This window comes from Chroicocephalus ridibundus, chromosome 2 (genome assembly GCF_963924245.1).
Source record: "Chroicocephalus ridibundus chromosome 2, bChrRid1.1, whole genome shotgun sequence".
Lineage (NCBI taxonomy): Eukaryota > Metazoa > Chordata > Aves > Charadriiformes > Laridae > Chroicocephalus > Chroicocephalus ridibundus.
The window spans coordinates 19,672,291-19,691,721 of record NC_086285.1 but is presented as its reverse complement, the minus strand read 5'-3'; the positions used below and the strand labels follow the sequence as shown (position 1 = coordinate 19,691,721).

The following is a 19,431-nucleotide window of genomic DNA, read 5'->3' as shown; positions in this document are numbered from 1 at the left end:
AGGAAAATTCTAGAGAAATAGTAAGTCACTGTAGACTTTTTTACACTGATCCTCCAGTACTCCAAACAAAACAGAACATCTTTTTCCTCCACTGAAGAATATTTTTAGTTTTACCAGCCTAATTGCACTCTAGATGAGAAAAGAGCCCCAATGGCCCTCAACCCCAGGATTTACAAGCACAGCAGTCAGCTACCTGGCACAGTGCTCTCCATCATCCTTAGCAGAGAAAAGCATTTGATGTACACGGGAATATTTTAACTCACCAATAAACGGAATAGAAGCCAAGGAGTCACCAGGTGGGCTGGAACCTGATGCTTTCCTTTCTTCTATTCTTTTTATGTGGACTTCTCTCCGAGCATCGTTAGGTAACCAACAGGTAGTGTCCGAGGCTGCCTCTTGGTCATTTACAGCAAGAATGTACGACTGATGCCTCAAAGGCTGTGGAGTTTGGTGGCCAGAAGGTGATTTGTCCCGCATGACCACTGTGTCTTTGTCATTTTCCTGAACATCCGTTTGCAGAATTTCAGGCTCATGAACCTCTTCCCTTTCAAAATCATGAATCTTTTGTCTGATGGAACCATCTACATTGTCGGAGGTAGTTGAACTCTCACTCGTTGGCTGAACAAGTTTGGCGGAAGCTAGAGACAGAGAGGAGGGCTGGATGGTTTTGCCAGTTTCTGTTTTGTGATCTGGGGCACCTTCTGCTCGGACCCTTGACTGTTGGTTTAACAGACCACTCTGATGCAGGTGATTTACTGTTCTTTGGTCTTTGCTGGCAATAGTATCCAGGCCCTGGTTAAGGGGAAATGATGGTTTTGCTGCATAGGGAGCAGAGTTCTTCAAAGAGCTACTTTTAGAACTTCTGGCTGGTGTGAGAGACAATCTCTCTTGTGAAAGAGTTGTAGGTTTTGAAACTCCCCCAGGAGTTTGCAAATCTCGAGAAGGCTGCAACATTTTTATATCTGGTGGAACTTTCTGAAAATGAGAACCAGGCAGAGAAGCTCTGCTACCTGTTCTCCTGTTGTCTGAAAAATAAGCACTTGGAGCCATAGAAAAATTTTGACCTCGAAGGGACATGTGAAATGCATGCTGTCTAGATCGCTCATAAATACCTCGCCGGTCATCCTGTTCAGTAAACCCTGTCCACTTGTAAGTCTTTCTCCTATCTCCATTAGTATCTGCAATCATATTCTCAGAATGAAAATTTTCTAGCACTTCACCCTGTTTGCTGAGATAATCCCATGACCGAGCCCTGTGATTCCTAGCATTAACCGAAGGTGAAGTTAGAGTATCTTGTGAAGCACTTCGTGGCCACTCTTTCATCAACACGGGATCTTCAAGTCTTTCCTGGGATACACTTCTCTGCCTGATCTGAACAGACTGCGGAACCCTGTCGTGAGAGGTGCTCCTGCGCCGTACCTGTGAAGCAGTGCGATTTGGCACCACTTGGTTGTAATCAGTTGTATTCTGAGAAGCTGCTCTTAAACTATCTAACCTTTCCTGTATTGTTCGGGAGCCATACATGTGCATGCGCCTATTATCAATGTACTCTTTGTAAGTTTTGTAGGTCTTCCAGTCTATATGCTGGTGGGATGCTGGAGAACTGTAATGATTAGTAGAGACTGAGGGCGAATCTGTGGCTTGAGCAGGAGGTCTAGTGCTTGGGATTCCTTCTGGACATACTACATAGTTGGAAGCTTTACTTAGTGTTCCAGTTGGATCAACTGGCCTTGTTATTGGAGTCTGGGGAAGTACAATGGTAGTGGACACTGAAGAAGATGGTGACGTGGTCCGTGCTTTTAGACTGGTTTGATCTTTTAAGCCGTATCTTACTTCCTCTGTCCTGTGTGATGGACCAGCATGATTATTTCTACAAGATGGCAAATCTACAGCCTTCTCAGAAGGCACAATAACAGTCCTTACAGTTTCATTGCAAACACACACAGCTGTATTTGATTTTGCAATGTCTGTTGGTGATGGAGGCACTTGTATTTCCATTCTGTAGGCCCTCTCTGGCTGTGTCAATGCCCGTACTGGTCTACTGACTTGCTGTTTCCCCAGCGAGAAGTCAGAAGATAGCTTGTCACCAGCTTGTGCCATAACAGAAGCTGTGGATGTCAGGCGCGGATAACATATTGGCGGTGGTTCGGGTATGTTGTGGGCATTACCACTGTAGGCTTCATTGCCTTTCAGGTAGGCATCTTGGGAATATGCCTGTGGAGAGAAGAATAAGTGAGTATTCAGTAGTGAGGGAGATGGAAAAGTTCACCATCTAGCATTTGCTCGATCGAGCCTCAAGAGAGGGAACACAAGTACAAAATTCACACTATCTATAATTTTAGATAACACGTTAGTTAAAAAGATAAAAATAGCATTCCATTCCCTTAGTGAACAGAAATAGAATGAGCATACGTAACGAATGAATGTATGTAATGTACGTTCCCTCCCTCTACAACTAAAAAACTGAACTGATTATCAATTGTAGGAAATACTGCAGATAGGGCACTGAGGCAGGTTTCCCAAAATCCATGAGCACAAACCACAGTATTTTTCTCCCCCTTAATTCTGTTTTCTATCATGATGCTTCACAGATTCTTCCCGTTTAAGCTTCACATTGCTGCAAACCAGAATTTCACAGCAATCGACAGGTTAAAATACTGCATAAAGAATTCAACCAGCACTAGAAAATTCTCTTTTCGCTTACTGTATAAAAGAACTCTGTCCACTTAACGTAGTGCATACGAAAAGTACACACAAATATACATACACACACTCCTCCAAGATGTCTTCTACATAAAAGCCACTGTTCTTAAACATAAAATGAATAAATTGAGGCAGCAACATCTTTGTTGTGAGCCAACAGCCTATAAGTCCTCACATTTTATAGGAGGCAGCCAGTATATGGCACACAAATCTTACTGCAAAAATACTAGTAATTGTAATATTTTTAACTTCAAGGTACGAACAGTATGAAAATTCATACATACCCACTGCTGTCCACACACTATAAAAACACAAACTAAAATCTGAAATGATTTTCCGTAGTGCATTTATTTGCACCATTATGTTTAAGAGCCTGACTCCTGAGAAAAAATGGTTATATTTTACTCAGTATGTTTCTGTAACCTTTTTGAAAAGCAGCATTTGTCATTGTGAAATTAACAGAACGCTCAAAATAATAAATCAGTGAGAAGCATACAGCATACTTAAACAATATCCTATAATTGAAAAACTTTAGCATGACTTCGTTCAGTTTAGGCATAATGAAATAAAGAGCCAATGCAGAGCCTGCCAATGCAACAGAAGACTCAAATGATTTCTCAGGGCTTTTACACGCTTAGGCGTGGTATCATATCACAGCATTTCCCATCCAAATCATAACATGCTCAATTCCAGAATATCAATGTGCCCTGTCTTAACACTAGACAGGTAATAAAAGCCCAAGTGCAGCCATAAAATTAATACAGAGCAAAGTACAGAGGAGGGTGAGGCATTTACAATACTGCTGCAACGTTACACCGAGCATTAATGAAGTGCAAAATATTAAAGCACACTGAGAGAAAACCGACCAAATAACACAGGCACAAACAACGAATTAAGAGATTAGCATTATGAAGAAAATTCAGCTCAGACTATCTCGCTCATTTCCCACAAACTTGCTGTTTCATATGCTTGTTTCTCACAAATCATTAAGAAAAACATGCCTTACAAAACCATCAGAGAAATGGCTACTGTACATTTCTTACCAGTGCTGTGACATCCTTTGTAAACTGCAGCTGGCAGAAAACAGGAAAACATAGTAAAAGCTGCTTACAGATGTAGAGACAGAATTATGTTGTCATATTGATGTTGGATACAGCAAGCTAAAAATACAACTACACCGATTTCACTGGAAGGTACCAACAGAGGTAAAGGGCAGTACAGCATGAAGAATAACTTCACCCTCCTTGTGAGCATGTCCATCTCAGGCTTCTATCTGCTCCTCGCGTTTATCCTCTACCCTTACGGAGAGCAAAAGACATTTGTGCCATTTTGCCGTGGTGCATCCCTACAGCTGCCTGCAGACAGCTCTGGCTCCGCGCAACAAGACTTCCCTTCCACTACAGCAACATTACTGTCTCTCGTTTCCCCTGGGCTGCTACCATCTCTGCTTCCTGGTGACGAAACAACGGCTTTATTATGCATTTAAAACAGCACGCCCCTTCCCCACATATATCTGAACACGACCACAAGCTGTCAGCTGACTGCAGCTGCTTTCAAGCTGTACGTCTGAAATTAGAGGAATGATGCTGCAGAAACACTCTACTCACGTGATTCGTGGGGTTTTTTCCCTTCACTCATAGTAAAAATCAAGCCAGGTTTCCACTGGCACATTTAATGGACGGAAGGATTATACAAAGATAAATATTTCTAAATCTTTAAATAAATGGCTATTTGGGATCTTGATAGGCTGTAAGAATTTAAAAAAAATAAAATGCTGAAAACCCAGGACACAGGGCAAGAGACTACTGGTATGTAAGACAAATTAAACCAATAATCCCCCCACCCCCCCAATCAGAAAATAATTATTACTTTATACAGCTGATAAAACAGTTCAAAACCTGGGATATGCACACATTACACCAATACAAAATACCCTGCTTTTATGTTTGTGTAAAACATGTCCATGACAAACAATGCGTCACTGACTTTGACAGCAGAGAGCCTAAATTCCAAAACCAACGTGATCTGATTGTAGCTGAAGACTACAAACAAGTACAAAAATCAGTCTGCAGCTCTTGACAAAATTTATCACAGATATTAAAACATCATCTTCAGAAGCCACCATTCTCACAGGGTCCGAAATGAGATCAGCCAGGCTTTCTCCCCTCTCCCCCAATAAAGGGTACGTTTCCATGATCGCAGGTACAGCCGGACAGACAGCCCGTTCTCAGCAAGACAGAGTTACTGGATACTGACACTAGAAAGTGCAGTTCTCCTTTCAACCTCATTCCACCCACTTCCCAAGAAATCACCGAAACAAAGCTGAACCTTCTTCCAAGAAAGAAGTTTGTAAATAGAGGCTGGGACATTTCCACAAAGGAATATCAAGTATCTTTGTTTCATAATTCTGATTAAGGGCCTGCAGAGAAATATTGCAACTCACAAAAAAATGCAGGGCTCCATTCTGAATAGTGTCCCATTACTATGAAATGTTTTAACTGCTTTAACCAGAAGGTGATGGTTAAATTTTTAGAAGAGTTTTAGAAACTAAGAAATGTGAAGTATGCACCAATATACTTATTAGCATCTGTACACTATTTTGATACCTAACCTATTTGGCAACTATATATACAACACAGTTTGATTATTATTCTCACCTCCCTTTAGCTCCTCAAATTATATTGCATGTGGAAATACTACCTTAATCTCTAAGTGACTGCAACAGAGGATATACTCATTAAAAAGCCATTAGGGTAGGACTTAAAAAGCCTCGAAAAGAAAACCCTTCTAACCTAAAAAAAAAAAAAAAAAAATATTTTTTAATATCCAGATCAGCAACGTTCCCGATTTAGACAAGAGCCAAGCCGCTTGAATTCCTACAGGAGTTGGGTACTCAACAGTTATGAATAAGTTCCAACATTATCGAAAAATCATTTTTGAAGTTCTATGAGCTCTTTCGCACCTTCTCAAAACAACAGCAGTTATGGAAAGCTTACCATACAAATACAACAATTTAGAGTGACTTTAAAGGGCTTTGATGGATAACAGCTCTGCAACAATTACTAGCAGAAAACTGCTGTGCTTACAGTAAGAACTCAGCATGTTTCCAGTTACTGGGTACAATTTCTTCCCCACCTTGCAATCTGGTTTTGTTTGCACCAAGTTTGCAAACTCCCATGGCAAAGAATTAATTTCTTACCGCGAATTTGTACAACCATTAGCACATTAAGGGTTTACCTGGTAAGGTAATACATTCATGCCATATGATACACAAACTAAATTTTAGGCAAATAAAGCATTTTACAAGATATTTTATTAACTCTCTAAAATTCAGCTGAAGGGTTTTGTTCACATTCTTTCCCACTTGATTTTATGCCATTTGATATCAGAATAATGACAGCTGACGTACAAGGATTCTTCTTAGTAAGAATCATGGCAAAACACTGTATTTTCAAGAGCTTGAGTCAACCATGTCATACAACCCTTAGTCCAAATCCATAAAAGCACAGAGGCATATGCTTCACTGAAGATGAGTATGCTTCACTACGCTTCACTAAATGATGAATAACACTGATTTCAACCGAACTACTTGCAAAATTGGAGATAAGTGTTTTGATGAATCAGAAGCTAATCTGCCCAGCACCCTGCAAGACTGAGCCTGAGGCATTCTTCCTTCCTTCTCCAACCAGTCTGACTTCAGATTATGTTTCTTTACTACTAAATTCTTCTCTTCCCTGGTCCTAACTTATTCTCACATTTAGCCTGAATACGGGAACTGCACACCAGAAAAGGTTTTCAGCTGTCTTAAAAGGAAACGTTTTCCAGTTACAGTTTGCTTTGGCAAGAATGTTAGTAATACAGCTCAAGTGGTTTCATTTTATTCTGAGACACTCAGCAAATGCTACAGTCAGATAACATTATTTGGAAAAAAAAAAATTAAAAAAAAAATCAAACCCACACACCCTTTCTTCCAAATGGCAGGGAAATTTTAGTATATTACATTTAATGCCTTAAGGTCAAGAAATTTAGTTTCCAAATACAAGTCTTTCTTGTATATATTAGTCTAAATCAAGGTGAGTTGATGCAAATGGTATTTTCCAACATATGCAATGTTAGATACCAAAGTTGAAGTCTCTTCTAGGTCACTAGATCTTCACACCACACCCCTCCCCTTCCATTGTATTTGCTGCCAGAGATTTAATATTAACCTCTGCGCATATTAGTAACTGCGTCAGTACAAAATCTGAAAGTAAACAAAACGCTCCAAGACTCTGGACTAAATACAGGTACTTATGAAAACATCTCTATTTAAAGTATTAAAGTAAAGCAAATGAAAATATTTCACAGTTTGCCAATGAAACAGCCATGTTGCTCCATTAGGTCTGATGCAACTGGATGGTCTCAGGAAAAAGAAAAGGCAATGCTGTTAAAGTTTACTGTGGGCAGACCTGTAGTCAGAGGCATGAGGTTACTGGGGCGTATAAAACTCTAGAATACATTTCCTTATGCAAGCTATTTTTTTCTTATTTTTTAAATACAGGTGCATCACTGGCATTTTCAGGGTACTACAAAGCCTTGAGAGTTGCCAAATTCCACAAAAACTTTAAGTATCAGAAATGACAAACCAGCAAGCTCTTCTCTTCTGCCCAGATCTCTCAATAGACTGAAAATTTCCGTATCACCTGACTAGAAGGGGACTCACACACACACGGGTGCTTCAACTGACTTTCACTCACTTTTCCCAGTCATTCCCATCTATGTTTTTTTGTTCCCCTATTATCCATGGCAAAAGAAACATTTCTCTTCAAACATGGTCAGCTTTCAGTTATCAATAAGCAGTTTCAATAGTCTGTAATTTTAAGGAAAGATTAAGATACAAATTAAAAGATATGCAAGTGGGAACTAAACTTACCAAAAAAATCAGTAGTAAACAGCCGCCTTTAATTTCCACATTTACCATTATTCACAAAATGCGCAATAAAATCTTTCTGTAAATGAAACTACAGAGATCTTTCTGTAATACTAAGGCATGTTTCAACATATTTGCACGCTACTGAAATTTAATGGTGACACCACCAGCTACCTTCTGGGGCAACTCCTATAAGGAAATGATTTTTTAAAACATACTCAAAATGAAACCGTTGGAGGTAGGATAAAAGTTAGGAAAGATGAACTTTTGAGTGGGTAGCGAGTGAAGTGCCAGAAAATGAAAGATAAAACATGAGGATAACTTACCTGTAACGTGTGTGTGCTTATATACACATACACAAAGCAGATACACGTATTTACATATAATAAATCCTATATATAAAGATCAATAAGCTACATTACAAGTAACCTTCCAAATGAACAGCTCCAATCCAGATCATATTAAAGATGCAATTTAAGAGTGATGTTTTCATGTGCCTGATACTTAAAAATTCAGTGACTTGTATGCCATATTCCTCTTTACATACACAAGGAATGATTAGAAAACAAGCAAATTCCAACACGAACATACCTCGAAGAAATGGTCCTGCAAACTAAGGACACCCTAACACATACACATTAGACACTACAAAGTCTATCGACAAGAGTCATAATAAGGCTGACCTGTAAGTGGGCTTAGCAATTCAGCTCTCCCCCTCCAGGGAGCACCTTTACGTTATTTGCTGCGTAGCACAAAAAGCTTTTGAACAACTGAAAAGGTGTCACAATTTTAACAGCTTTTTAGTACTGAATTTGTTATCCAAAGGCTACAAAACAGCAATTCCATTAAATACACTTGAGAAAAGGAACTGTTTGTAGTCGACCTAAATGTGTCTTCCCATTTGTATAACGTCAGTGGTACTAAAACCTACAAGGTGCCAAAATTCTGTCAAAAAAGGTTGAGAATGCTACAGAAATTGTATACAGATACATCAAATTTGAACACTGAGTAGAGTATAATTTAATAATGCTCCTCCTCTTGGTCTCAGAATGGTTACATACCTACAAATGTTTCAAAATTATCAAAAGAGATTATTTTAAGTAAACTAATCTCAAATTTGAGGAGGAGCATGACAAAACCCCAACGCATTTGTAGTTGTGAAGAGTTCAAGTTTTTGTCATGGACAGAGAGGTTTTACATATCCTTTCCCCCATCCCCACAGTCTCATTTCCAAGATCATGCCAGTGAGGAACACGACTGACACTGACTTGACTAATGGCAGGATTTCACATGTAATTCCCTTCTAAGTAAGGGGTGTGCAGATGCCACAGAAGGCGATGACCTGTGGGTTGTACCACTTCATTGTTACTATTGATGAATGGATTTAAAGTCCCATTTTCGGGAAATTCAATATACCAAGAGGTTCAGAGACATACATGGATATTTCTGAAGGTTTATAAATAGCAAACTAAGGATAGAAACAAGCAACTGTGCTCTTTATGTAGTTAACCTAGTCATCAGTCATCACCACATGGAGGAGACTGCCAAATACTATAGAAATTACCACAACCAGTATCCTTCCTGAATATAATGAAACTATTTCATCCTCATTGCACTAGATAAACCTTTCATTAGCTCCTATTACAATATCCAGTAGTGCTTTGTGTTTTTCTGTTTTTACAGCACGGTGGTATTTAACATCAATGGTTTACAATGAGTGATATTACAGTAAAATTTATGACATATGTCAAAGAAAACTAAATTTTTTAACATACTATCATAACTTACATAACACAACTTCAGTGACAAAACTATAAGATTTTCCTCCATTAATACGGGCACTGTACCTTACCATTTATTTTTCAGATTGCACTTGCATTAACACTACCACTACATAAATTATTGTTATCACTTACTTATATGAGCTGTACTCCATTCAGGAATAAGAATTTGCCTTGAGGTTTATATTTTCTTTAGACATAAAATTTCCACAAAAGCTAACACAGCATTAATCATAAAGATAAAAATAGAAAAACAAAACAAGAAAGTATGCAGTTTCTCATCTGAAAACAAAAAGTTACTGTCTTTTCATAGGGAGTGAAAGGAATAACATTCTGTGCTGTTACTCTGAAAATATTTTAAACTTAAGTGTTCAGCTTTGAGTAGAGCAAAGTTCTTCAAATCTTGTCATGAGAACCATAGATCCTAACATCTAAAGGTTGAATATTAATAGTCACCATCTTCAGAGGAATTGCATAGATTTTTCATTTGACTGAAGGTAGTGTGGTGCACTGTGCCTCAAAGGCTGCTAATGGTTATTTTTAGAAGTGGTAAGATTTTTCCTCCTCTGAGGTGGTCTAAAAGGGAGAAAACTACAGGCTCTAACTGACAACTTCTGTTGGACAATGCAATTGATTTTTATCACCTGTATCTTCACGTGTTGCAACTCTGCCATCAAAGATCAACACCCAAAAACATATATACTAAAATACGGACCGTGACAGAACCACATGAACAAACTGCAGCTATCAGAAGTCTTTTGCAATAGGCCCAAGAACACGCAATGCTCAGTCTTGCAGACTACAGAAAACATCTGTCTCTTCAAGGCTTCCCTCTGGCAGATGCGATGTGGAACTGATAGTTCTCAAGACAAAGTCCACTTTTACCCAAACAAATGCATCATAGCAAACCAGAGCATGAACTCCTCCACGATGTATCATCACCATGTACCAACCAACACAACAGCAAACAACTGTCAGAAGGAACTCATACAAACCAGAGAGGCAAAGTATTTTTTGCAAAATGACAACTCCACCTCTAAAACCTAATCCTCTTTCTAGCTTCAAAAAAAGGAGCCTGGAATACAGAATTCGCAATTCTACCACATCTTAAAACTCTCAAAAGAAACTTTTCTTTTTAAAAAATGACACCTGGAAATTATTCCCACATAACTAATTTTTTTCTAGAACTCCCACAGGCAAGATATTTTTTCTCTTTCCTTTACCCTTCCATCCCCTCCAGCAGAATGACCTTAATTTTCTTTTTACTAATATTCTTCTGTAGCCCAAAAGCAACAACCATCTGTCTGTTTTCCTCCACCCCCGTTATCTCACTTCTTAATATAACAAGTTAAATTCAAATCAATTGTTTTTCATCTATACATCAGCTGAAGCTTGCGCTTCATGTTCCATCAGCAGAGGGAAGACGTGCCTAAGGGCTTCTCGCCCAGCCAATTACAAAGGTTTAACTTTAAACCTACAAATCTTGCCTTCCCAGATCATTAGACTGTTATGGCTACAAAACTGCATTAGAGGCATATGGCTATACAGATCATTTAGAACTATTCCTTCATTTCTGCATATTCACAGTTCCAATTAAAAAAAAAAAAAACAAGCACCCCCCCCAAAAAAAAACCCAAAACAACACCAACCACCCCCAGGCTTTTCCCCAGGCTCCCACTTATTCACACAATCAAAACTCACCCCCTGCCCCCAGCATTTTCTGTACTGAATTACTGAAATATTTCTTTATCAAATCTCTCTCATCAATCTTTTCTCAAAATATCACTTCTATTCTAATAATCTTGGCTTGTTGGCCTAACTGGCTGAGTTCCTATACTATCCTCCATCTTCACCTTTAGCTCAAAACAAGAATTGCTTGGGTTTTTTTCTTTACCCATTGATTCGTCCTTTAATACTGGAAAACAGCTACTGAAACCTTGCAAGTCTTACTATTTCTGTATGGATTAGAAAAGGCAATTTTCTAAGTACTAAGCAGAAATTCTACTCTGCTCGTCGTCTTCTCCTTTCCTCTACTTCCAACTAAAAATAAACTACAGCATATAAATACATTCGGTGTTTTTCACAATATGCACTTACACATCGTACTTCATTCACAGCTCTTTTGGACTCGGAGACACTAAATGGGAGATGAATTATCTCACTATATATGCAGGACCTCAGTTCAAACCAAGAACCACATAATCAGAGAATGGTTTGGGTTGGAAGGAACCTTAAAGATCATCTAGTTCCAACCCCCTGCCATGGGCAGGGACACCTCCCACTAGACCAGGTTGCCCAAAGCTCATCCAGCCTGGCCTTGAACACTTCCAGGGAAGAGGCATCGGTAGCTTCTCCAGGCAACCTTCAAGCAAAGAATTTCTTCCTAATATCTAATCTAAATCTCCCCTCTTTCAGTTTAAAACTGTTAACCGTCGTGTAGTAAAATATTTACAGTGGTTACAATTAAAAAATTCGGTAATAACCTTCAGAACATTCACCACCTCGCTTCTTTCCTGGAAATCCACTGACAATTAGCTAGTTAACAAAAACTAATTTTAAGTGCCATATGCTAGTCTTTTAATTCAAATTTAGTAATGATTCCCAACTTCTTTAGAATTAGACAACGTAGTAAGAGAAAGCAATTCAATTCATAAATTCTAACATAAGGAAACTAATCCAATATACAATAAAAATACAAACACTATTCTATTTTTTTTTTTAACAAGATGCTAGAAATATCATGTGAAGAAGATATTGTCCCCTATATTTGGATTCCTCTGAAATTTCAGGGATGGCAAGCAAGTAGGAAAATATCTAAGGAATGACGGAGAGATAAATGTTAACTCTTTAATTATTTACTGGTAGTGCAGTTCAAAGACCTTGTAGCCAACAGTAAGACATTTTTCTTTAATCAACATACTGTCTAAATATAAGCTTCATAAACATACCAATTGAAGGATGTCCTCGTCTTTTGGCATAACACTAAGTTCCAATATGCTGTCACTGAAACAAATAGAAAAAAAACACCACACGTGAACTTCTGGAAGAGATTTTAAGTTCTTGTAACAAAGATGATCCATTAACTTCCATAGACCAAAACCATTCAAGAACTCCTACAGTCAGCTATTCTCTCAAATTGCTTCACTCAACAGAAATAAACACTGATTTCCATGGCAGTCTTAGCAAGTAAAAGTAAAACAGAAATCTGACTGAAGAATACATCTGTGTTCTCAGCAAAACCAGGGCATTAAGCCAACACACTCTCTTTGTCAGTTTTGTTGGTGGATGGCTTTTTGTTTTGGTTTTGTTGTTTTTTCTTCTTCTGAGGTACATTAATTGTTTGGAGCCTCTCAAACAAAACAAGGTGCCAAATCTGTGAACACAAGTTAAAACCTGTCTGTTAGTGGACTTTAAAACTGCTGGGGAAATGTCATAACCACCAGATCATGTGAAAAGTAGGGCAATAGCAAGGCAAGCACTGACTTACACCCTTCTGCTCCTATCACCTCCTAGCAGAATCAACTCAAACATATTTAGTCAGTCAGATGACATCTGAAATATGGATGAAAAATGCTTGCTATTTATAAGTGCTGAGTTTGTCAGTCTGAATCGCTGAAACCAAAAGCAGCAGCAGCATAAAGATCCAGGAATCCAGACAGTTCAATCAATATAATCCAAATACAGCTAAAATCAGGACACTGAAGGTACAATATATTGGTTATCCAGAGTCAAATATTGTAAAACAGTGAAACCCACAGTTAGTATCTACCACATAGACACACACACACACACACACAAAAAAAAGTATTTTCACAAGCAAGAGAGAAGTATATGCTTGTAACACTGGATACAGAACAGCTGAATTCTTTATCTCATCTGAAAATTTGAGATAGAGGAATACTCTGTTCACATTCACTAAATGTGAACTGCAACAGGTACAGATAAGGGCTACAAAAAAAGAGATGGCTTATACAGACTATTTTAACTACGCTCACAAAACAGAAAATGAAGATATTACAACTGTTAACTATAAATCTCACGTTACATGTCACAAGAAGAAAGACTATTTAAATAAACTGACCCATACCAGCCCAAGAAAAAAAGCATACAACCTAACGGGATGTATCAGTCTAGAAATCAGCTTACCTGTACTGGTCAGTACAATGCACTTGCTAAGAAAAGACAAAAGCAGCACAAAAACAGGCCACCAATTTCAGGGCACACAGAACAGTCTATGAATGCACTGAGAAGAACCTCAGTTTATTATTTCTGCAGAAAATCATCTTCTCAAACATGTAACGTGTGATTTATTATGCTTTCTTATATGAAAAATATTTTTATTTTGTGGTTCCTTTTCCATTTGTTAGCAACCACAGACATAAGGTTGCATTCCAAAATAGCAGAGTAAGGGTATCTGGTTTCACAATCTTCTTAAACCATTATTCATTTCTTTAAAAAAGTGTTCTCCAAGCAGCATAAATTACTTGTTTTAAAACCAAAGATGCGCAGCAACAGATTTAAGTTTTTCATTTTAAGTCTACGCACAGCTAGGAAAAATAAGTCTTCGAAAGTCCTTTAAAGATTTTTCAGAAAATTGAATTTTAAGAAACACGAAAGCATTGACTGTATGTGCATTTACAATAGCATTTCCCATTTTGACTGAACGCATAAACACCAAAACTATTTAAATTATTCTTAAAAAGTAGTGTCATTGGGAGCTGACTTTTGCCTAAACTGCTTTGTATGGATATTAAACTATTTAGCAATTGTAAGCCAAAAAGAGAATATGAAAGAGATTCCATAGCTTGAAGCATTTCCAATGAAGTGTTCAGATTTCATTTCCACATGTGGGTAGCATGTATGCATAAACTGTATTGGGCTACGTATGGTTTGATAATAATCAACGCTTATTTGCAGGATGAAGACTTTGGAAATAACAAATTTGATAAACAGCATATAAAGGAAAGTTTCCTACATATAATACAACACAGAGCAAACTATTCTCTTACACAAGTGTCCTGGGTTTTTATTTTGTGCCCTTTTTTGAGTTTTTGTCTGTTTGGTTTTTTTGAAAAGAAAGGGATTAAATCCATTTACACAGTTTAATACCTTTTTTAAGTAGCCATCCAAAAGAGAAAAGAGTTCAGTTCAGGAGCAATGTTTTATACATAATTCAAATAACTACTTAACTGTTCTATTCCAGTTTGTGGTCAGAACCTTCTGGACACAATTTGGATCTTCCTATTTTATATTTTGTGAAGTGCTCTCAGAATGTTTTTCAATTCTCATATTAGAAACAAACCAGTATTAAGGAATACTTTTGGTGTATTGTACTGTATAAAGTGCATGCGAATTATGAACTAGAAAGTGTTACTAAGAACCACCACACAGAAAGTGGCAATTTACACTAAAATATTAAATACAGTATTGTGAATTCTCAGAGATACCTATCATGTAAATGACTTTCATTACAAATTTTAAGAGTTAAATTTAAATGTATTGACTCAAACTAAAGCACTATGATGTGCTGCCATCATAAAGACTGTCTTTTGATGCATTATTTTGCGTTAATGAAACAAATTCAGTCCCTGAACTCTGAGTTCTGAGTTACATTTCTGAGTAATCCCAACACTTTCCAGAAGAACTCGCAAAGAGAAACAAGCGGGATACACAAATTCCCCACAGTTCAAAAAAAAAAAAATAATAATCTGGGAATCAGAATTTGTTTCTTGTTTTATTTAGGACCATAAATAATTTACAGGAGTTTACATTACTAATCAACACATCTACAAGTTCGTTGCGTAAAGAGATGAGAATAAATTCTTAATGGTCCAACAAATAACTATTGGTAAAGAGTAGGAAACCTTGACTTAAATGCGATCTCCTGACTAATCTTACAGGGCACAGTTATTCCTAGAACTCTTTTGAGGTGTGCCCTTCACCTTCCCGAGGAAATAATCAGTGTAAGTTTAGCTTTGTGATCTCCAACCAGAGCAAAATAGGTAACGTTCTAGACACAGCCTAAAACTTTTCTGGGAAGAATACAAAATGTGTCTGAATTATATCCCATCCATTAGTCCCACTGGAATTTATGGGGATCATTTCATTTAAGGCAGCTAAGTTCTGATGTCTGCAGCATTATATACTGAGGACAAACAGCTACAATTGAACAACTTTCTAGAAAAATACTGAGCAGCTGTGGAGATGGAGCTGCAGGAGTGATCGAATTCAAAAATCTGTGAGTCCAAACTGACTTTGATTGCAAAACAGCTGAACAGTGAGGGGGGGGGGGAACTTTTTCTTTAGAGGTAAGAGAGGATAAAATGTGTTGTATCCTTAAAAACTGTTCCGAAGAGGATCAGAAAAATTACAAAAGAATAAGCGTTTACAGTCAGTAATATGTATGAAGGGGCAATTAAAAACAGTAATTAATAATACAGTAACTAAAATGTCCAGAAAACCATCATGCAACATACTGAGACTATAAATGAAACTGTCTGTAGTCATGAATAAGGAGACTTCAACTGACAACTCAGCCTTTCAAAAAGCTTTTCAGCAAGTTGCTTGCACAAAGCCTACTAAAGAAACAAAGGTGTGGTGGATGAAATATTAGCTAAGACACAAAACAGAGGAAAAACTGTGTCACTGGGTATTTTTAATATGAAGAGTTTAAGTACATTCAAAAGTAAACTTGTGCAAGACCAACCTATCAAGGAGTATTAAATCAAGTGATGCAGATAAAACCTTTGGTTCAACAAGTTCCTAAACCAGGGATTTCTGGCAAGTGGGCTAGTACCATCTGACAAAGTATCACTCTATACTTTCAGTCTTTTCATAGTCTTCTCCCAAGAATCCATTACTGGCTATTATCAGAGAGGATACTGACATAAACAGACCATCAGTCTGACCCAGGATGGTTACACTGATGCAAGAACGGCACGCTAAAGCAAGAAGCATACACCGTAACACAATTTTACTTGCCATGAAACGGCAGTGCAAGAAATAAAACACTTAGTGTGCAGAACAAATTGCTCTGAGCTCAAAAATGCTGTTTTCAAGCAAAGAATTACAGAGAGTTCATTCTTTAGTCATACAAGAAGCATTGCCTGATGTGGAGTCTGAGCTCTCTTTATGAACTGGTATTTATCTATTTATCTTAAGAGGTTCAGCTAAAGACTTCCTGATGGTTATATTTTCCCTATGAAACACTCAAGGATATCCATGACCTTTTGTTACAATCTTTTGTGATGTGCACATCTGGCTCAAGACAACAAATTGTTCTCCTCTCCTAACTAACAATAGCATCCCTTCATCTTCTGCGCACTCATGGAAATTAGAGGGACTGATGCAGCAGTGCACTATACTGTTCCTGGCTGCAGTAGATAATCACTGATAAGGCCTTGTTCAGATGTTCCTGGTTTATCCACAGCAGCAGGGGTTGCATTCTGCTGGGACAGTTTGCTACCTACACTCACGGGGCTGAAAATAAAACTTTATTCACAGGCAGACCTAGAGTTAAGAATCTCTGGCCACATAGGCCACTGGAAGATGCGACTGATCTCTGTCTTTTTTTGGATTAAGATAAAGAGATTTCATTGACTGATGTACCTATTGGGCATGTAGAAGGAATGTCCTGTGTCTTGGGTATACACTATTGTACAGTACGACTCTCTGTATAATACAAAATGAAAAAATTATACATGGCTAGTGTTATCTCCAGCAAAGGTTATAAAAAAAGATAAGATTCCATCTTTCTAGCTGTTGTATAGAAAGTACTAATGACACACAACGCATTTCAGTCTACCTTGCCTGTCATATCTTTGAACACGGAGTTTTGTTGTTTCAAAAAAAATGCACCTGGAATGCACATATTTTGAATGAACACTTGAGTAAAGATTCCACTGAAATAGGAAGATCGGGATCTTATTTTTCCTACTTCTAACCGTAAGCATAACAAAGCCTTAATGCATGAAGATTCACTAAAAATAGAATGGGACGTGCGAGATGTATTTAGAAAACATTTTTCCATGCTGATCATAATACCTCTTTTTTCCACATATCTCATTATTATATTGGAAACTTATTGCTGTAGAACAGAAGTTGACACCAAGAAAACTGTAAAAAGGGAGGTAGATGGGAGACATGAAAACAAGTATCTGTATTCATGCATGGACATGATTTAACAAGCCCTTGTGAGTTGCAGTAGCAGTAAATATTACCATTTCCTCAACTCTGGGCAAGGTTCATAACTTGCTGCAAAACAGAGGAAAGCCAAGATGTACTGCAGATGTTTTGCAGGTGTGAACTAGCACAAAATTTTTCCTTTACCAGATCTGCTGATTTCTAGTTAACATGTTTCATAAGCAAGGTAGATTTTTCTGATTTTCTTTTTAAATCGACATGTGTGGTGTACGTATACTTAATCTGTCTATTTTAAGTTCAGACAACCTTCCTCTATAGCACTCAGTGCGATCTGCTAACAAGGGACAAGTACTGACATAGGACTGTGGCACAACTCATTACGCCCATTCTCAGACCTTTCTCAGCATTCAGTAAATACATGAAAACAGAAACAGTAAAACTACCGAGTGCGTATTAAGGAAAATTTAAAAATACGATGACTTTTTCAGAAGTGGTCATTTCCTGCTTCATATAAAAACGTAAGTGTGGCACATAGTTAAATACTAGTATCTTACCTGTTCTGTATTAAAGCAATGACTTGAGAATATGTCTTCCCAATAACACTTTCTCCATTGACTTTTATAATTCTGTCACCTGTAACGGGAAAAGTTATACCTTAAATTAATTTGTCCAGACATTTTTGATCATTTTTATTGTGTATTGTGTACCTCACAATAATCAAGATCAATTTGTTAAATTCAAGGTTAGTCTTCCTTAAAAACAAAAAAGAAAATAAAAGATGCACAATACAAGTACGTGTAACCATACACAGGATGCCAAGTTTCTAGGCTTTTCTCAGAACATTGTCAGATGTGGTATCTTATTACAAACTTCCAAATGAATCACCTAGAAACTCACAGAAACAAAACCACAAGCAGGTGTAAGCTATACCAGAGGCTCACTTAAATATCCCATCTTCAAAATAAAGCTTTTGATGTATGGTAGCACATACTGACAACTCTGCCCAATTCCTAAGCAAATTATAAGTAGACATTTTATTTCATCACTTAACCTCAAAACAAAACCAGACTTTAATTAAGAACACTGCCAGGTGTAGCTGTACATATCCCCTTCAATAGCAGCTAATACTACAATTTTGTACTTTGTCCTCCTGAGAAACAATGAATGACTATTTTGAAAGGCTCCAGTTTCCTCCTCTCTCAGAATGATCTGGGTTGTTTCCAAGACATTACTGTCTCTTCAATGCATCTTGGACTGTGTAATGGGTTATTTCTTTATCCATATAGATCAAACTCTTTAGACCTAACGGGACTTTTATCAGATTTCTCCAAATAGTTTGTTGCACCTTCCTCGTTAAGAGCTTCATATACTCTCATAAATTAAGTAGCAAATATATCATGTAGAGCTATTTTCAGCTTTTGACGAAAATCCCATCCAATTCCTTCACCAAAAATGGTATTTATGTCATCTCTGATCAGAAGAGCAGAAAGGTATCTTGAATTTACTAACGAGGCGGAAATGGTCTAAAGGATTACAGGTAGGGAGCTTTGGAAAGCTGCTGGAAAAAGAAGAACTGAAAGAAAGGACCCATGCAAAGCGAGCCAAAGGGAATGGCTTTTTCAACACTGCTTTAGAGACTGAAAGCCTGTTTTGTGTTTCTGGCATGATCAAGGCAAAGCAAGGAAAAGGCTGTTCACTCTGAGCACTCAGCCTGACTTGGCGGCACTAACGCTCTGAATGCTCATGCTCTGTGGAGGTTCCCTATGCAGACCCCAGGGATTTCCAGACTTACCAAACCACATGGATCCAATGACTGTTTTTAATTTGGTCTGCACACACAATGAAACATCATGGAAATAAATTGGTGCAATATTTTCAACTTTGTAAAAGTTTATA

General features: G+C 37.7%; 1 protein-coding gene across 6 annotated transcripts in view; it reads right to left on the bottom strand.

Annotated features, from left to right (window-relative positions):
- Positions 1 to 19,431, bottom strand: part of ARHGAP21 (Rho GTPase activating protein 21) — a 126,528-nt gene that overhangs the window by 29,772 nt on the left and 77,325 nt on the right. For 5 of the 6 annotated variants that reach the window (XM_063324643.1, XM_063324644.1, XM_063324642.1 and 2 more), the window contains exons 6-9: positions 18,090 to 18,168; positions 12,342 to 12,396; positions 3,747 to 3,776; positions 264 to 2,214 (exon numbers count right to left, since the gene is read on the bottom strand). In XM_063324643.1, the coding sequence (XP_063180713.1) occupies positions 264 to 2,214; positions 3,747 to 3,776; positions 12,342 to 12,396; positions 18,090 to 18,168 (2,115 nt within the window). The remainder of the gene's footprint in view (positions 1 to 263; positions 2,215 to 3,746; positions 3,777 to 12,341; positions 12,397 to 18,089; positions 18,169 to 19,431) is intronic. The other variant, XM_063324647.1, reaches the window with a different exon arrangement.